The sequence below is a fragment of the Lycium ferocissimum genome, chromosome 6 (assembly GCF_029784015.1).
Source record: "Lycium ferocissimum isolate CSIRO_LF1 chromosome 6, AGI_CSIRO_Lferr_CH_V1, whole genome shotgun sequence".
Taxonomy (NCBI): domain Eukaryota; kingdom Viridiplantae; phylum Streptophyta; class Magnoliopsida; order Solanales; family Solanaceae; genus Lycium; species Lycium ferocissimum.
In genome coordinates, this window is record NC_081347.1 from 73,160,355 (window position 1) to 73,178,605 (window position 18,251).

Below are 18,251 nucleotides of genomic sequence, written 5' to 3' on the forward strand. Positions count from 1 at the left end.
TGGAGTAGTTTTTTATGTATCGATTTCGTGGAGTTTGACGGAAAATTTCTTGTCTTTTTTGGTTAAAAAATATTTACACGGTTCCCGTTAAATTTAATAATTAGAGTTTGGTAAATATATGACGGGAAGAAAAGTGCTTATTTTGAGAAACTTGAAGGACCAAAACTGTTTAATTAATACTTAAGAGACTGCTTTGAACCTACTACCTAATATAAGGGAGCATTTCGTCATTTTCTCTCAAAAAGGATATGGGCTGAGATTTGTTTGGGCCAGATTGGTTAAAGCCCATACTGCAAGTTACCCAATTAATGGTAGGAATTACAACCGGTAACCTGTTTTCCACGTGCTATTTAAGTTATATTAAATTTTTTCAAAGTAGTTAAGAGCCTGTTTGGATTGGCTCATAAGTTGGTCAAACTAGCTTATAAGTCATTTTTAACTTATTTGAGTATTTGACAAAAATAAAAAACAGCGTAAATTAAGTTAAAAAGTGTTTAAAATAAGTCAAAATCAAGAAGTTGCTTAACCCCAACTTATTTTTTTGGCTTAAAAGTCACTTTGGCTTGACTAAAACATTACCCTTTGGTCTATCTCTTGTCCGAGCTTTGTTCTTTCTTCTATGAAGTATGTCATGTCACTTGTAATTTCATCAAGATAATCCCCCCATACATCTAATCGGTGAGCTCGAACCAAAAGCCAAGTATCACTCACAACATCCACTTTGTGAAAATCACTTGAGAGAATAACAACACTTAGGACACTCTTTCCATCGACCACCGCACTAAACGGTTACAAAAGTCCAAAAATCATAGAATTTAGAAGGGTCACACATCACATCCCGTACGCGCCAAATTTTAGAACAATTTTCCCATGTAAGTGGGGTCCACAAAGTGCACAAAAATCATTAAAACACGAATACCCAACATTCGATAAATTTTCGTTCAAAGATGCCATGATCAATTAACATAAGAAAAACTTGTCGCTCCCTAGAATACCGATCCCCAATATTAAACAAAAAAAAAAAATGAATAGATAAAAGAGAAGTTTAATCTAGATAAACAATTAATTTCTAAATGTAAAGCAAGCTGATGACTAACATCACGCAAAGGTTTACGAAAAGAGCGAGCCTTAAACGCATGTGACCGAGCAAACATGAATACATATATAATATAAAGCATGAGTAAAAATATCATAAGTAGGGAGAGCATTTAATAACCTTTATAAAACGTAATAAGTCAAAAAACATGAGATTTAATAAAATGAGTTCTCCGACTAAGAGATCGCACACGCAAGTATACGCGGTCGTACAAGTAATATAGAATTTTTAAGTCATGAATATAACTTGCTTGTATGGATGCCGTCCCCTTGAAAATAGCATATATATCATAAACTAGATGTAAAGCAACCGAAATGAGACTTGTAATTAACTATTTATCAAATTAAACTAATGCTAATTATCTAAACAAGAAATAAAATCCAAATTATATTTGTAAACTAACTAAAAATAAAAGAAAACAAATAATGAACTTGAACCAAGAAAGAGCGGATTTTTATCGGAGAAGAGATAGATCATAAACTAGAGTTATGACCACTACCAATCCATAAAAGTTGTGAGTTTTTAAATGTTCTACCTATGGGTTACTAGTTGACGGGTTAATTGTAACTTTATGATATTCTCTCAACTACTCACAAGCCGTATACTCATTTTAATTGAGAGATGCTACTATAACGCCTATATCTCTATGGTCAAGGATATATATTAGAGGTAACAAGAACGCATTTATTTCTCCGTATTCAACTAAGTAAGGTTAAAAAGGGTTTATCTCTATCTTCGCATGATATGTTCTACCGAAACGATTAAATCGAACAAACTCTATTTATTCTTATTACGTACGTGAATTCCTTTCTCAAGTCGACTAAATCGCGCAATTGTAACTTTATGATATTCTCTCGAACTACCTATAACGCCTATATCTCGATGGTCGTCGCAGGTAACAAGAACGTATTTATTTCTCCGTATTCAACTAAGCATATCTCTACGTATAGTGTTCAATTAGTGATCAAGTAATCAAACAATTAAGACCAAGAATAAATAAATAACCCAAAGATAGAAAATCAATAGATAGAAACGATAATCAAACGTCAACTTTCATGTTTGTGTCAAAGCCTTAGAATTAAAGAGTTTAGCTCCACATAAACATAGAGGAAAAATAACAAATCATCCGAATAAAAATATCAAAATAAGTATTACAGAGAAAAGAAGATAAAACCCTGTAACTATGGCCTCCACGGCGGCTCCAAGCTTTCTCTAGGTCCAAAGTTATACACTAAGGGTTTCAAGCTATCCAAAGTTCTGTAAAAACCCTGTAGAATATGTATTTATAGGGTACCAAAAGGCTTGGGCTTTTTAAAAACTAAATCCAACTCGGACAGGGAAAATAAACGGACTGAAGACCAAATATATTCAGAAACCACTTTAGCTCGCGTTGGCTGTGCGTGGCTTGACTGCCAGGTACGTTTTCTTTTCCTTCTCAAATTCAATTTCTTCAATCATTGTGTCTCCCTGATGTCTCTTCCTCTCTTTCTTCCTTTCTTTTGTTTCTTCCACTTTTTTATTTAATTTTGCTTCAAATCTCTTCAATTTTGTAATTCTTTATTTCTACAAAATAAAATATAATATTAAGCATAAAGCAATATAATTTATACTCAAAAGACAATTAAAAGTATTAAAACGTAAGGCAATTAATAGCTAAATATATGCATTTTTAGGCCGAACATCATTCGAGTTAAATGAATTTGAAAGGAAAGATAAATCTTAATGTGTTCTAGAAGAAGAAAAGGCCTACTAGCACTAACATTTGAATTCAAATTTGTTTAGCTAAGCCTCCTTCTCTGACAATGTGAATGCATGGACTAGCACATAGACTAGACTTAACAATTAAGAAAGGTGTTTAGTCATTAATTGGATCGACTCTTAGCTTAGTCTAGAAAATGCAATGAGGGCATTTAACTCATTCACATTAATCTTTAAAGTCTAGGTTAATCTTAAGTGGGTAAAATTCACGAATAATCAATTTTCAACTTTTGTAAAGATATTACCATAAAATTTGATCTGAAAAATTTCAAACTTGATAACAATAACTATTTTTCAAAAATAAAATTAATAGTAGCCACTAGCCAATGAACATTATTTTTATCCTTTTAAAAGCTTGGTGAAACATGCTACTATATTATTAGATGTAATCTAGGTTGTGCAAATGTTCCCTAAGTTTTGTGTGTTTCTAATGATCATCTAGCCAAGAAGATAAGCGTGTTATCACCATAACACGATCACAAATAGAAGTAAACAAACCATCATTACGAGAAAATAATAATCTTGACATAATCATGGACCTTTAATCAAGACTAATGGTATTTCAACAATATCAATGGTTTAGTATCTTGTAGTGTAACATTAGGAAAAAAGAGAAGCTAGAAAGCACATTAATCTTAAATACAAAAACTATCCAACATCACCGTGGGTTGTGATGAAATGGATAGAAATCTTCCATCTTAACTTAAGGTATATACGAGTCCTGAAAATGCAAAACAAACCTAATAAGGACTGCAAGCGGATACCAGACACCATATAAAAAAATAAAAAAAAAGAAACTTCGATCATTCTACAAGTACTTGGTTACATACAGTATCCTTATTTTTGTTGTTCCATAACCAAGATTTTACAGCTTGCTAGTGCTATTAATGTTCCTAACTTTAGATGTTTTTGGAGTTGCATCTTTTGGTACAACAATGGTGAGAACACCATTCTCAACTTGAGCTTTGATATGATCCACCTTCACATCTTCCGGCAGCTCAATTTCCCTCGAGAAATCACTGCCACACGATTTCTTTCTCATTTCCATGAAATTCATCCTTTTTGCCACCGCCCTCGGCCTTCACCACCAACACATTTCCATCTTCAAACTTGCACCTTTATGTCTTCCTTGCTATACCCTGTCAAATTCATCTCACAACTTTGAATAAACCCTTTAAAAGATTGCAACCTAAATGAAATCAAGAGCTACAACAATAACCATTGCGGCCTCAATCTCAAATATAGGTGGATTCAAAATTTGAACTTTCTGTATTCCGGATGCTACTGTACCCACTGATCATATTAGTTACTAGGTCTGAAATTTTTACATATGTAGTTAATGTTTTAGCACATATACAGGGTCTGAGCCAAAAATATTAAATTTGCCGACCCGTAGCTTTAATTGTATAACCGCTTCTAGTTCCACTTTAAATAAGGATAAGGGGCTAATAGGTCGTCTGATTAGTTGGAGTGTGAACTCGACTTTTTATGTATAGTTTAGTGTGCAATCTATGTATTTTGCCGATACGTTTATAACGAAAAACTATAGCTATGGCAAAGTGAAAAAATACAATCATATGATAATGACATGATGAAGGCTAAAAATTTCATACTTTATTTGACTGCTTCGAAAACTAGACAAACATTATGAACGTTTCACATTTAGAGGAAAATATAAAAATGAAACCTTATTTGGATGAAGACTTCTCTTTTATCATTTGAGGCATGAAAGTAATTAATTATGGAAATCCACAAACAGTTTTTCCACCATCAACACAAATAATTTGGCCAGTTATATAAGCAGCAGCAGGAAAACATAGGTAAGCCACAAGTGATGAAACTTCATTTGGTTTTCCCATCCTGCTAATTGGAGTTCTCTTAATCAAATTTTCCACATCTTTTGATTCAAAATCTTCCTGCAAATAGGAAAAAATAGTTAGGTTATACTGAAAAAAATTACTTTTTCTCCTTCATGGGGAATTTTAAAAAAAAAAAAAAAGGTGGGGGCAGGGGTGGTTGGAATTAGCTACGAACTTCGTCACTACATTGCTCGTAGCTAATAAAATTTTGTGATAATTCATCGCTAAATAGGATTAGCAACAGCTATAATTCATCACTAAATAGGATTAGCAACAGCTATAATTCTTGTTTTTTTTAGTACGGAGAAAGATACTTACAGCTACAGTATCTGTAAGTGCGGTATCAATAATCCAAGGTGCAACAGCATTAACTCGAATATTATCTTTTCCCCATTCGCAGGCCAAGTTCTTCGTTAATTGATTTATTGCTCCTATAAATAGTAGATCAAATCAAAATGGTTAATAAAATAAACAGTAATTTAGCGTTTGTTATGGTGATTCAATAATTGTAAAAACATGAATTCGAGTGTTCAATGGTACAAGCAGTCAAGCAAACGGGATATTCGTCCAGTTTAACTTTATCAACCTATCACACTGGACACGCAGTTTAAAAAAAAATGGTCATAACTTTTGAAATAGTGATTCTAATTAAACATTCATAACAATTGTGACTATAAGACTTTTGAAATCTGCAATGTTAAACATGCCATAACATTTGTGTGATTATGAGAGCTTTTATTAAAGATAAAATGAAAATTAAGTGTAAATTAAATTATTTTCAAACACAAGTACCTTTTGTTGCTGCATAGAGAGAAACAAAAGGAATAGCTATGATCCCAGCGATTGAAGAGATGAACACAATGCTTGCCTTTCCTGAAGCTTTCAAGAAAGGATATGCTAATTGACACAAGTTGTATGAAGCCTCGAAATTTGTTCCCATCATTAGTGAGCAATCTGCCGATGTAATTTTGTCGGTCTCTTTTGGTACACATACAGCAGCATTATTTACCTAAAATATAAGCAACAATCGCTAATCAAATTGCACTGATGGTATAAAAATTCTTTTACTATGTTAGTAGATATAAGATAATCTATTAAAGACATTTTGGTTGTGTTACTTACAAGGATGTCAAGTTTCCCATTGAAGTATGCAGTGGCGTTTTCAATCAACTGAATTCTTTGATCTTCTAAAAACAAGTCACATGTAGAACCATTTACTTTATACCCTTTGTTTTGCCATTTCTCCAAACATTCATCCAAATCCTTTTTATTTCTTGAACATGTATAGATCGTTGCACCAAAATTCGCTAATTCTTCTACTATGGCATGCCTAAAGCATCAGTAGAGAGTAATAAATCAGAAGCCAATAAACTGGACATTATAATGAAATAAATGAACAAGGGGGAAATTATGGATAGTTGTTGAAATTATGTTGCTTACCCAATGCCCTTAGTACCACCAGTAACTAGGGCAGTCATGCCATGAAGAAGCCATCTTCCATCTCCATTGCTGTTTTCAATTTGTGCCATCCTTTAATTTCTTCTTAAAGATTTTTTCAAAGTTTCAGAGGATTAAAGTTGTGGCTTGATGGGAAAAGAGTCAATGATTTTGCATATCAGCATAGGCCAGGTTAACATATATATAGTTTTCCAAGTTCTGCGGTCTAATATGATGGCCTGGACCAAAAACATTCACTTCCACCAAGTTGATTTTGTGGAAGAATAATAATACAAATAGCGAAAATTTCACGAAACAAAGAAGATAGGATAGAACGTGAAAGAGGCCCACTTTGACCACATATGCCTTGAATCAAAATAATCGTACTGAAAATACCGTTTCAGATTGTAATATCCCAAAATAAAAAATCGAATTTTGCAGAAGGGTGAAGAGAGGAAGAAGACGACTATTTCACTGGGCATTCAGAGATTCTTCCCTTTTTAAAAAGGTAAGAATTTATGAAAAAGGAGAGAGAATGGTAATGTATATTAAGTGATTAATATTGTTACCATTAAAAGGGGATATGGGATTGGGGGTGCTAATTTTTAGGTGTATTTGTGAAATGGTAATTGAAAGTTACTGTGTAGCTATAATAGTTAAATTAGAAAAGTATTTAATTATTATTAGTAATTAAAATAAAAGATAGTTATTACCACTAATTATGTATTAGAAGTAGCTATAATGCGTAAAAATTCCTAAAAAAAATCTATAGTACATAGGGAAAGGGGGGATGGCACACGTGGGCGAATAAAAACAAGGATATTATAGATTAGATGTAAAGGCCAGCACGAAATCAAAATCAGTTGCCGTCCGTTCGCTTTCTGTTCAACAAAATAGAAGCTTGTAATATAGCTAGACCAAATTTCATAAATGGAATCCGATAATAACATTATGAAACTGAACCCATACGGCTCAAAGCAGACACATGGGTTGAAAATTGAAATAGCACTTCTAGCAATACAACTGCACACGGGGGAAAACAGGGTCATGTTTTGTTGAAATTCCGAAATTTTTATATACGATGAAATAGGTAACTTTTTGAGTTATAGAAGCGTATCAAAAATTATATCCTTTCCCCCCTAAATGTTTGTCCTTTTCCTCATCTTTTGGGATCACAAAATGTCCATTTTCTTTTAACTTTAATGGTCATTTAGCTTGGTCTAGAAAGTGCAAGGAGGACATTTAACTCATTCCCATTAATTAATCTCTAGAGTGTAGATAAAATTCATAGATAGCAAATGCATTAAGCATGGATGCATAGTGGGTGAACATAAGTCCTCCACCCTTAATTAAAAATCTCCCCTCGAATCTTGTGAATGAAAAAATCATGGTAGAGAGATTTTTCGCGCTTAGGGTCAAATACCAGAACAACAAGAAAAGATAAAAAAAACTTTGATTATTCTACAAGTACTTCGTTACATCCATCCAATTCCATAACATGACACAACATACATAGAGTATCCTCATTTCTGTTTCTCCATAACCAAGATTTTACAGCTTGCTGGTTATATTAATGTTCCTAACTTTAGATGTTTTTGGAGTTGCATCTTTAGGTACAACAATGGTGAGAACACCATTCTCAACTTGAGCTTTGATATGATCCACCTTCACATCATCCGGCAGCTCAATTTCCCTCGAGAAATCGCTGCCTTTGCCTCCGCCTCTCTCCGCCACGTGCCACACTACTTCTTTGTCTTTTCCATGAAATTCGTCCTTTTTGCCGCCGCCCTCGGCCTTCACCACCAACACATTTCCATCTTCAACTTGCACCTTTATGTCTTCCTTGTTATACCCTGTCAAATTCATCTCACAACTTTGAATAAACCCTTTAAAAGATTGCATCCTAAATGAAATCAAGAGCTACAACAATAACTATTACGCCTCAATCTCAAATATAGGCGGATTCAAAATTTGAACTTTCTGTATTCCGGATGCCACTGTACCCACTGATCATATTAGCTACTAGGTCTGAAATTTTTACAGATGTAGTTAATGTTTTAGCACAAATACAGGGTCTGAGCCAAAAATATTAAATTTGCCGACCTGTAGCTTTAATTGTATAACCGCTTCTAATCTTAAGTAAGTCGAAATCGGCTATATAAATCCAAGCGGTGAATTGCTAATCTATATGTGAAACTTTTTAAGATATCTAAATCTAATCACATTGAAATGAAGTTTTACTAATAGATATAGTCATGTTTCATACCCACGTATTCAAAAGATGGATATTCAAGCATGGTAACCTCATATGTTGTCACATATCTTTCATTAATTTATTATCTTATGTTTGCATCAAAATTATTAGATCTATGAACAATATTGTTCCTTTTAAAATCGTATAATTTCATCGAATTAAGTATAGTTATATATTTAAGAATATCTATTATACCAGGGTTATCACAATCGGTCATGATAGCATTCTAACATCTATTTCTTAGTTCAAGATCACTCCTATCGAATGTTTCAAATAATTTCTCATCCAACTCAAGTTAGATTTATACATATGTTGTTATCTCTTTCATAAATATATAACTATATTAATTACGAATCTACCGTCATAAAAGTTTTACCTTTTCAAACTGTTTTCTCTAACTCACTAGTCGCACGAAAAACAAAAACAAAAAGTACACAACAAGAATTATTAAAAAAACACGTTCAAAGATTAATCAGCCAAATAAAAAAAAGAACCACATCTGAATTATTATTTTTCCGAGTTTCACTCCAACTATCACAATTTATGTATCCAAACACAGTGGCGGAGCCAAGATTAATACTCCCTTTATTTCAATTTATGTGAATCCATTTGATTGGTAGACATTTAAGAAAGAGGGAAGAGTTTTAAAATTTGTGATTCAAAACAAGTCATGAATATTTGTATGGTTATAAATCATTTCATAAAGTGAAGTTGTTTCCAAATTAGGAAAGAAATCATTCATTTTGGCACGAATTAAAAACAAAATAGGTTCACATAAATTGACACAGAGAGAGTATTAAAGAGTGTCAAAAAATATAGATAACATTCATGACCTAAGTTCAAATCCGTGACCTTAGGACTTTTTCCAATCCCTTAACCACTACGCTAAATTTTCAACTTGTATCAAGCGGTGTCAAACACTGATATACATACATATAAAACTAAAATTTTACCTATCTATACAATATAATTTTCCGGCGAAGGGGTGTCAAGCGTAGCTCTGCCCTTGTCAAAACACACCTCGAAGCTGATTAAGTTAAACTATATGTTGTTCTCTTTTCCTACCTAAATTATCGCCTATGTATGTTTTAATACACATATAATAATTCAAGTAGGAAAAGAAAATAACTGATAAATGATAATTCAGGTGTGTTTTTAACCTGATTTCGTCTCTAAATACAAAATTGTAAATTAAATAGAAAAATAAATAATTTACCTGGCACATTAATTTTGAAGATATGAGCATTAGGAGATTCAATCCAATCAAGAAGAGCGGGTGAACCAAAAGACGTTCGATAAATGGTTGGACTAATAAAAAATCGTCTAAAAGGATCACCAAAAAGCGCCATTTTTTTTGCTTCTTTTCTGTTTGTGTAATTTTGAGGAGATTTGTTATATATAGAAGTTTAATGGCTTTTTTAGTTTTTTCTGGAAGGTCTGGAAAGTTCTGTAAAGCTTATCATTTTGGTACTTTGGAGAAGATGATCTAGAAGATGATTATCTGTGGAGATGTCTATGGTAATTGGTGTGGTCTTGAGTTAAAATTTTGAGTTGGGCCTTAGCTTGATTCTGTTTGGGCTTGAACTTTGAATTAGGGGTCATTTGCACTTTTGTTCCTGTTTTGTGCAGGTTTTTAATTTTTGGCTTTTATAATTGAACCTATGCATAGAGGGACATAGGTTACGCATCATAGTATTTATAAGTTATGTTAGTGTCCTCAAAGAACATATGCCTGCAAGGTATAAGTTCGATTTTGAAGAGTAAAAATTAGAGACCAGTCCATTTGAAGACCAAGCCGTGCAATTACTCCATTTGAGTTGGGCCTTTACTTGGTTTGGGCTTGAGCTTTGAATTAGTGATCTATAATGGCCAACATGAATATTTTGGGCTGGATGACACGGGTTGTGGTTCTATATACACTTTTTGGTGCGGAATGCCCTTAAAGGCACTTTAGTTCTACCAACTTATGAGTCTTTTTTTAACATGAATAGTAATGTAATTACTCTTTAATATAATCCTCTAACATGGTAAATATATTTTACCAACTTGCAAATTAATATTTAATACAAATGGTTGGTAAACATGATTGGTAAATATATCTAACAACTTATGGGTCTTTTTTTACAAAATATAAACGTATGGGTTAAATTTTACATTTATATTTTTGAAATCATGATTTTAAATCCCAAATCATGCCTTTTCGGATGATTTGGAATTTCATCTCATGAGATGAAATCGCATGTCCAAACGCTGATTTCATCTCATGAGATGAAATCGTATGTCCAAACGCCTACTTAGAGACTCTTGTTTCTTCACGAGAGTGATAACTAATTGTTGGATCAGTTAGATCCACAAGAATATAAATTGTTGGTGTTCAACGTTATCTCATGGGGCTGGCTAAAGTCTCATAATTAATTAATGAAATGACTTGTGTTTCAGCAGAATTAATTGTTAGATGCAGAAGCGAATTCAGGATTTCAAGAGGATGGGTTCACCATCAGGGGCGGATTTAAATGGGCCCGAACAAAAAATTACAGTGTATATATAGGGTAAATTTTCTTTATTTATGTACATATGTTAACTTTTGAACACCCTGAACAAATCCAAAAAGTTAGCTTAAGCGGTCCAGGGTGTTCAAAATGTCTTTAGTGTCTTAGGTTCGATTCCCATTGACAACATTATTTTTTAAAATTTAGCTTTTGTTTTTTTTGGAACCCCTTGAATGAAAATTCTGGATCGGCCACTGTTCACCATTGCTTTTAAGATAAGATATAACATTTTATAGTGACATCAACTTGGCGAGCAAAAAATGTTAAAAGCTGCTTAGAATAAAAGAAAAAAAAAGATATGCAAAAGTGCATTTAGGCTGGTTCGATGGGATTAAAACCAGCACTTAACCAGTGCTCCGCTAGGTCTTATTTGACCATGTGTTCCTTTAGTTAATATTAGATATATTTTAAGAATTATATACATGATATACTGAGTTTAATCGGGTGAGCATGAGTTCACGTGACCCATTTTTTCTACACAAATTCGCTCCTGGTTTGATCATCAGTAAGATCCACAAGCAATTGGTACAATGTTTAAAGTTATTTCATGGGGTTGGCTAAAGTTCATGATCAAATGACTTGGATTTCAGCACCATGGGCCAGGGCCATGCACAAGTTGGTAGCTTTATGGCATGTACTGTTTCTAATTCTCATTGTTTTTTGAAGTGGGTTAGACTGAAATTTGGGTGGGTTAAAATAGGTGGATTAATAAAGTTATTTGAGTTGTAATGTGTTGGGTCAAACAATTTTTTAAAACCTTTGTTCTTTTTATGGCTATATATAACATATTTAATTTGATAAAAATTTTAATGGGTTCATTTGAGCTACATATTTAACTCGAATCAACTTTCTTTTTTCGGACTGTCGTGATTTGCTTTTCTTTGAGCTGAGGGTCCATCGGAAACAATCTCTCTACCTTCGTGGTAGGGGTAAGATTTGCATACACTCTATCCTTCTCAAACCCCACTTTGTGAGATTACATCTGAAATGTTGTTGTATTCAACTCGAATCAACCCAATTTAGATGCAGAAATCTTGCTGGCTACTTTTTGGCCCCACCTTTAAAAATAGTCATCCTAATGGAGTTTCAGTTACATGGGTGAATGGATAGTGTCTTGGAGTTTACCTGGAACTCAATGACAATCTATCTTCCAGTTATATGACCTGAAAAGCAGATTTTACCCTTTTTAAAATGAGCTGAGGTTAGTGGGTAAAATGGATTGAACTAACAAATAGGCAAGATATTAACCCGCACAAATTTAGAAAAATTGGATGGATCACATTTTCATACGTTAATTGTGGCACACCCTTATTTAAGTCCAATCCTTCTTTCTTGCAATATGAAAATAGGAAGTTCTTGATGTTGAATTTGGTTGCCTAAATATTTAATGAATAACTACCTGTTGAATTGTATATTTCATATTTAATAGTAAGAGTTTTTAATTCTTTCACTCTATGTATCAAGAGCTATGTGTCAACGAAAGCAAGAAATGCAAGGGATAAATTAGTTAGTAGCTTACTATATTCTGACTCTAAGAAAGCAACAAGAATCAATAAGATGATTATTAATATTATTATGTACATAATAATTTGTACATAGTACATCTAAAATTAGATTATATAATACTACTATATAACTTTGTATTTTAAAAAGTAAATAAAAAGGAAATAGGGATTGACATTTCAAACTTTTTTATTCAAAAGAAAAGAATCTTTACACAAGCTGGGTATATTTGTACTTTTTATAGATATAATTTATTTTACTCACTCTTAGTCTTCTAGTAGACTTTTAGTATTTTACGAATTTTGTGAAAGAAGTATATTACACTAATTTTGACCACCAGCTGGCTATGGACATTTTCTTTGTTCCTAATCTTTAGATAAGAAGTGGGGCAAAAATGATATTTAGTGCATACGAATGCGGGTCCATTTTTTGGAGTATAGATAATGTACACCGTTCTGGTATATACACATTCAAAAGAGTCTTAGTTTTATTGATATTTTATTTTATGTATCTCCTGAATTTATGTCTAAGGAAAGACCAATGTTTTCAATTTTACCCTTTTTCGATGAATTTAACTTCAAGAAATCAAGTAAGTGTGGAGTTTCTTTCAACTTCATTGACAAGGTAAAAATGAAAGAAAGAAAAATTCATTGTGAACCCACCTTAGAATCATCTAGGACCAATTCACATTATGTATATTGAGAACACAAATAGGATTTAAGGTAAATATTTATCCGTATCTCAAGTTTTTATTAAATCGTATCAACTTATTATAGTTTAGTGATTTAACAAGATATATGAAAATACATATTAACTAATCATGGTTAAGTGCGAGAAGTCTATATACAAGCACATATCCTACGTCTATTGATTAAGTATAACAACAGATGAAAAAATGCTTTTCCCTAGGATTTAAATCATCTATGTTGATTGTGTAATTTTTTTTTGTTATTTATATTATCAATGAATTTTTAACATATGATAACAAGTTTATTTAGTTACAACTTTTCTTATATCACCAATTATTGTTTGTTAATAAATTTATTTGTAGTTACCTGATAAATGACATAATTATGTATATATTTCTACACCATCATTATATATAACTTAAACTTTGTCCAATAAGACAACAGTCTAAAATGATTTGGAACAAACTACTGCATTCCATCTCAAAAAAAATTAAACTTCATCTCTTCTATATTTGTTTTTGTTAACAACAGAATTTTCTTCCATATTTAAATACACTAAAATTTTAAAAATTATCTCATATTGTCAACGTATAGAAAATTGTCTCAAGTATATTTTATAAGTACAAAAAATTGTTTTTAAAATATAATTGGAAATATTTTTTTAGCCCTATGAGAGTTTGAGTATTATCCCATACTTTATTTCTTCAAACTAAAGCAAAGAGGAAATGAGATGTTGAGGTGGCGCTTTCAGAAGGTAACAATTGCACGCGTGTGACCAGTGAAACACGAGTGGAGAAAGTCAAAACAATATTTACGAAAATAGATCAAATAATTTCTAAATAAGCAAACAAAAAAGATTATAATTTTCCCCCAAAGAATATGAAAAATATTGACATTATTTGTCACTTATTAGATAATTAAGACGCATTCAAAATTTGAACTTGATAAAGTCAATGTTAAAGTTCTTTACACCGGATGATTGTACTTTAAATATTATAATTTTAAAATGTAATATTTATTAAAATTTTAGTAACTTCTCACACACATACATATATATTATCAGGGGCAGCTGCACATTATGAGTTACGGCTCAGTCAAACTTAGTTATTTTGGCTCATACCCCATATGTATATATTATGATATCTATTAAATATGTATAAATATTAAACATCTACCTAGTATAGTTAGCGAGTTTAATGACATCCCAAACTTATAATGCTCAAATTATGAATTGGCTTTTATATATTCTTCATCAAAACTACTGTATTTGGCTAAAAACATAGTCAATGGTACACAAAATTTATAAGTTACCTAATAAACATGACAAGTAGTAATTAACTTACCATAATAAATTAATTAAACTACCATGATCTTGAAATCCAAAAGTGATTTGTTGAAAAAACTTGTTATCTCTTCCCGGGGAGAGGGGGGGGGGGGGTGTGTTGATGTGGGGTAGGTTAGATTTTGATTTATATATATGTAGGTGGCCTTGGTGCTAGTCTTCATAGTCTTTTACAAGACCTCTCTTCTCTTTTCATTTCTGCAACTTTTTTTTCTCCTTCTACACAAGGAGTTCTTCATTTCTCTCTCAACAATATAATCTTGATAAAACTATAGGTTAATATTTTCTCCCAAGTTTATAATTTATTATTGTTTTGTTGAAGAATATGGGGAGACAACCTTGTTGTGACAAAAATGGAGTGAAAAAAGGTCCATGGTCAGCAGAGGAAGACAAGAGGCTCATTAATTTCATCCTTAATAATGGCCAATGCTGTTGGAGATCTCTCCCTAAACTTGCAGGTCTCTCTCATTTATTCATCTTTTTCCCATTTTTGTGAACATGTCTGGATAGAACAGTGTTGGAGCTAGTGATTTATGTCGAGGGGTTCAAAAAATTACTAAAACATCATTTTTGGAATTTATATATGTGAACTAATAAAGTAATTTTTGAATCCTTTACCACTACACTAAATTTTTCTCTTATATTAGAGGAACTTAATTATTTATATATAATTTAAAACTCATTTAGGGGCTGTAATCCATAATTAATTGGAAATGAAAAGGGGTTGTTAATTTCAATGATTCTACCAACCCCATAGGTCCAATGATTTTGTTACTAAATTTTCTTGGTTGATTTTTATAAAATGAAAATGACAGATAATAAATATATTCACTGGATAGAAGAAGTCTTCACCATATAGGTTTGGAAATACTATGATTCTTGGAATCTTGTTTTTTAATTATTTCATCATTAATGTTGTGATGGCATATTTGGTGCAGGGCTATTGAGATGCGGAAAGAGTTGCAGATTGAGATGGATAAATTACCTAAGACCAGACTTGAAGAGAGGACTTTTATCAGAATATGAAGAGAAGATGGTTATTGATCTTCATGCTCAACTTGGCAACAGGTAAATTATAAAACCATTCATCTTTTAAAAATGCATGCCAAGTTTTCTTTCTCTTTATTCAGTGATGAAGTCAGTATTTTTCCTAAGGGAATTTAATAAATAGTATATATTCTACCCCGGTCTTCACATGTCTAATGCACATACTATTCCACTTTTAGCCTTGTGATATGCATTCGGATTCAACCATAGGGTCGAGGGATTATCATAATCTAATTTTTTGTGTGTGAGGCAAAAACAATTATAAATGAAGTTATATATATTTTTTATAATTCACAAAGTTTAAACTCTATATGCGCCACTGTGTATGTTACATGTGGAGCTTATCTAAAGTAAACTTCAACAAAGAAAAAGAGTGACTTCAAATGAATTCTAAGTGGCAGACAACAACTTCAACACAATTTTGGGCACCCATTCCTCTTTGTGGACCTTTCTTTCATCTCATATTTTATACTAATTCTCTTTTTAGCTATTCATTACACTTTTTTACACAGTGGGGAAAAAGGTTTAGACTCAATTTTCACACTTGACATGTTATCAAAATATTAAGCTTAAAACAATTTATCTTTCCTTTTTCAAATAATGATCAATGTATTAATAAATGAATGATGATCAATGTATTAATGAATGAAAGGTATACTTAATTGATATAGTTAATATATGAAGAGTTATTTGTCCCATTTTTCTACACAATTAACTTATACATGTTGATAGTCTATAAGACTTCAATTTCAAATTTCAGCGGAGGTAAAATTATTAGATGATTTTTCTAATTTGTCCAAGTTTTGGTGAATAGCGTTATCCGATACCTATGTCGTAGGTACAACGATAGACTTATTCGAGGCGTACGCAAGTTGACTCGAACACCAAAGTTATAAAAATATATATATGTTGAATTGTAAACGAAATTTTACGTTATCGATTACCTAAAAGTTAGCTACAAGTAACTGTCCATAATGAGTATTAGTTATTGAAAAACAAAGCAAGCCACTGTGCAAGATTCTTGTATAGAGATGGTGTATATAAGTTAATTCTTATTCTATTGGTGAAAAATTATTTTCAGGTGGTCGAAGATAGCTTCTCATCTACCAGGAAGAACTGATAATGAAATCAAGAATCATTGGAATACACATATCAAGAAGAAGCTCAAGAAAATAGGAATTGATCCCGTCACTCACAAGCCAATTACTAGTGACCAACCAAACATAGAACAGCAGCCAACAAACGATCAAATAATTATTCAACAAGAAAAACATACTCCTACAGAGTCAACAATTACAGAGACCAAATCAGAAGCAGAACAAAAAGAAAACAAAAACGTTGATACGACGACAATAATTACGCATCAATCCCCAACAAGTTTGGTTCCGCAAGAAAACAAGTACATTGAAGTCAACAATAATGGATTTTGTACTGATGAAGTCCCCTTAATTTCACCAAATGAAATCTTAGTCCCTTCTGAATCAATAACCACTTCAACATCATCAACATCTTCTTCTACTTCTCAATCATCCAATATGATTCTTGAAGACATGCAGCTTTTGCCTAGTTTCGACCATTGTGATTTCAACATGGGCATTAGCTGGGCAGATGATTTCAGCAGCACTTTGGATTATTTACTTAATGATGATGTTAGTGACATAAACAATGCTATTTCTCAAGATTGGTTACAAGTGTTGGAAGTTTGAGCACACTACTAAAAAGGTATGAACTTTCGAGGGACGTTTCCGTCGGAACATCTTCGGGAGTAGAGATATCTACTGGAAAGTTTATTGAAAACGTTTTCGACAAGCCAATTTCTATCGAAAATTTGTGTTTTTTAAGGAGTGACAGTTGTTGTGATTAATTTGTCAAAAGGGAGCAAAATTAAGCTCTATCTTTCGATTGGCTAGTCACTTAATTTTTTCATTTTGGATTGTCTATAGAAGTTTAGATGGTAGTTGTTACTATAGTTCATGGACAATAAAAATTAAAAAAACAGATATATCTATGGGGACAAATGAACATAAGCCCCAGCAAATATTTATGTTATGAATGTATATTCTTTAAGACAAAAGTGTACACCTCTTTTCCAAACTTTATTTTGAAAGTTTTATTTTTATAGACTTCATATCAATCGCCTAAGCGGCTAGTGTGTCCCTCTCTGCTTATGTGAGTTTTATCTGTCTTTTACTTTGCTTGTTCTATAGAATATATTTCAAAATTTTATTGAATTAATCCGAGTATATTACAAACAAAAAAAAAAACAAATAATCTGGTAATATTTACTATAAAGAAATTCACTGAGTATTATGGTTCTAGTTTAAACAAAAATGTAGTAATTGATTAAAGCCATAACATTTTAAAGAATTATCAATTTTAGCAGGAAGATAATAACACTATAAAGGATTTTAGATTTAAAAAATCGTTCTACCTAACTGATAAAGACGTGCAGTTACACTATGAACATTCTCAAGCGTCAGTCAAATGATAACGTTAGTTCATATATGGGGAATCGACAAATACATACAAATTAAGAAAGTCAAATAATCACCAAGTACATTTCCTACTAATTTTATAAATTAAGTCGCAAGTTCGAAGTGGAAATCACAACCTACTACCCGGCAACCACAAAATTAAAATAGATAATTAAAAAAAAATTGTAGAAGATGCCAAATAATATTCTATTAGAAAATTAATCATTGACTAATCAATGCAAA

The 18,251-nt window shown here is 32.0% G+C and overlaps 3 protein-coding genes across 5 annotated transcripts; 1 reads left to right on the forward strand and 2 right to left on the reverse strand.

Moving 5' to 3' along the window:
- Positions 1-3,432: 3,432 nt before the first annotated feature.
- On the reverse strand, positions 3,433-6,337 carry LOC132060384 (tropinone reductase homolog). Of its 3 annotated transcripts, none has more exons than XR_009415926.1 (6): positions 6,154-6,337; positions 5,836-6,043; positions 5,506-5,722; positions 5,032-5,144; positions 4,542-4,770; positions 3,433-3,575 (listed from the first exon to the last, which is right to left on the reverse strand). XR_009415926.1 is itself a non-coding variant. In XM_059453422.1 (5 exons), the coding sequence occupies exons 1-5, from the start codon at positions 6,240-6,242 to the stop codon at positions 4,594-4,596; spliced, it is 804 nt and encodes a 267-aa protein (XP_059309405.1). In that variant the 5' UTR covers positions 6,243-6,337; the 3' UTR covers positions 4,449-4,593. The 3 variants fall into 3 exon arrangements, 1 of the variants encoding a protein (XP_059309405.1); XR_009415925.1 differs by lacking the exon at positions 3,433-3,575 and adding an exon at positions 3,883-3,993; XM_059453422.1 differs by lacking the exon at positions 3,433-3,575 and having other exon boundaries at positions 4,449-4,770.
- A 1,249-nt stretch (positions 6,338-7,586) lies between these two features.
- LOC132060385 (15.7 kDa heat shock protein, peroxisomal) lies at positions 7,587-9,889 on the reverse strand. Its single transcript, XM_059453424.1, has 2 exons — positions 9,621-9,889; positions 7,587-8,003 (listed from the first exon to the last, which is right to left on the reverse strand). The coding sequence occupies exons 1-2, from the start codon at positions 9,751-9,753 to the stop codon at positions 7,702-7,704; spliced, it is 435 nt and encodes a 144-aa protein (XP_059309407.1). The 5' UTR covers positions 9,754-9,889; the 3' UTR covers positions 7,587-7,701.
- Positions 9,890-14,660: 4,771 nt separating this feature from the next.
- On the forward strand, positions 14,661-17,691 carry LOC132060386 (transcription factor MYB20-like). The gene is made up of 3 exons (XM_059453425.1): positions 14,661-14,945; positions 15,426-15,555; positions 16,616-17,691. Exons 1-3 carry the CDS (start codon positions 14,813-14,815, stop codon positions 17,238-17,240), a joined length of 888 nt encoding a protein of 295 aa, XP_059309408.1. The 5' UTR covers positions 14,661-14,812; the 3' UTR covers positions 17,241-17,691.
- Positions 17,692-18,251: the final 560 nt, after the last annotated feature.

What these genes read in the sequence shown, in the direction of transcription:
- LOC132060384 (XM_059453422.1), bottom strand. Translation starts at nt 6,242, where the DNA reads ATGGCACAAATTGAAAACAGCAATGGAGATGGAAGATGGCTTCTTCAT. An exon ending in GGTGGTACTAAGGGCATTGG is followed by an intron (nt 6,044 to 6,153) that starts GTAAGCAACATA and finishes CTGATGCTTTAG; the next exon opens with GCATGCCATAGTAGAAGAAT. An exon ending in TCTCTATGCAGCAACAAAAG is followed by an intron (nt 5,145 to 5,505) that starts GTACTTGTGTTT and finishes TACTATTTATAG; the next exon opens with GAGCAATAAATCAATTAACG.
- LOC132060385 (XM_059453424.1), bottom strand. Translation starts at nt 9,753, where the DNA reads ATGGCGCTTTTTGGTGATCCTTTTAGACGATTTTTTATTAGTCCAACC. An exon ending in CTTCAAAATTAATGTGCCAG is followed by an intron (nt 8,004 to 9,620) that starts GTAAATTATTTA and finishes TGAATTTGACAG; the next exon opens with GGTATAACAAGGAAGACATA.
- LOC132060386 (XM_059453425.1), top strand. Translation starts at nt 14,813, where the DNA reads ATGGGGAGACAACCTTGTTGTGACAAAAATGGAGTGAAAAAAGGTCCA. An exon ending in ATCTCTCCCTAAACTTGCAG is followed by an intron (nt 14,946 to 15,425) that starts GTCTCTCTCATT and finishes TATTTGGTGCAG; the next exon opens with GGCTATTGAGATGCGGAAAG. An exon ending in CATGCTCAACTTGGCAACAG is followed by an intron (nt 15,556 to 16,615) that starts GTAAATTATAAA and finishes AATTATTTTCAG; the next exon opens with GTGGTCGAAGATAGCTTCTC.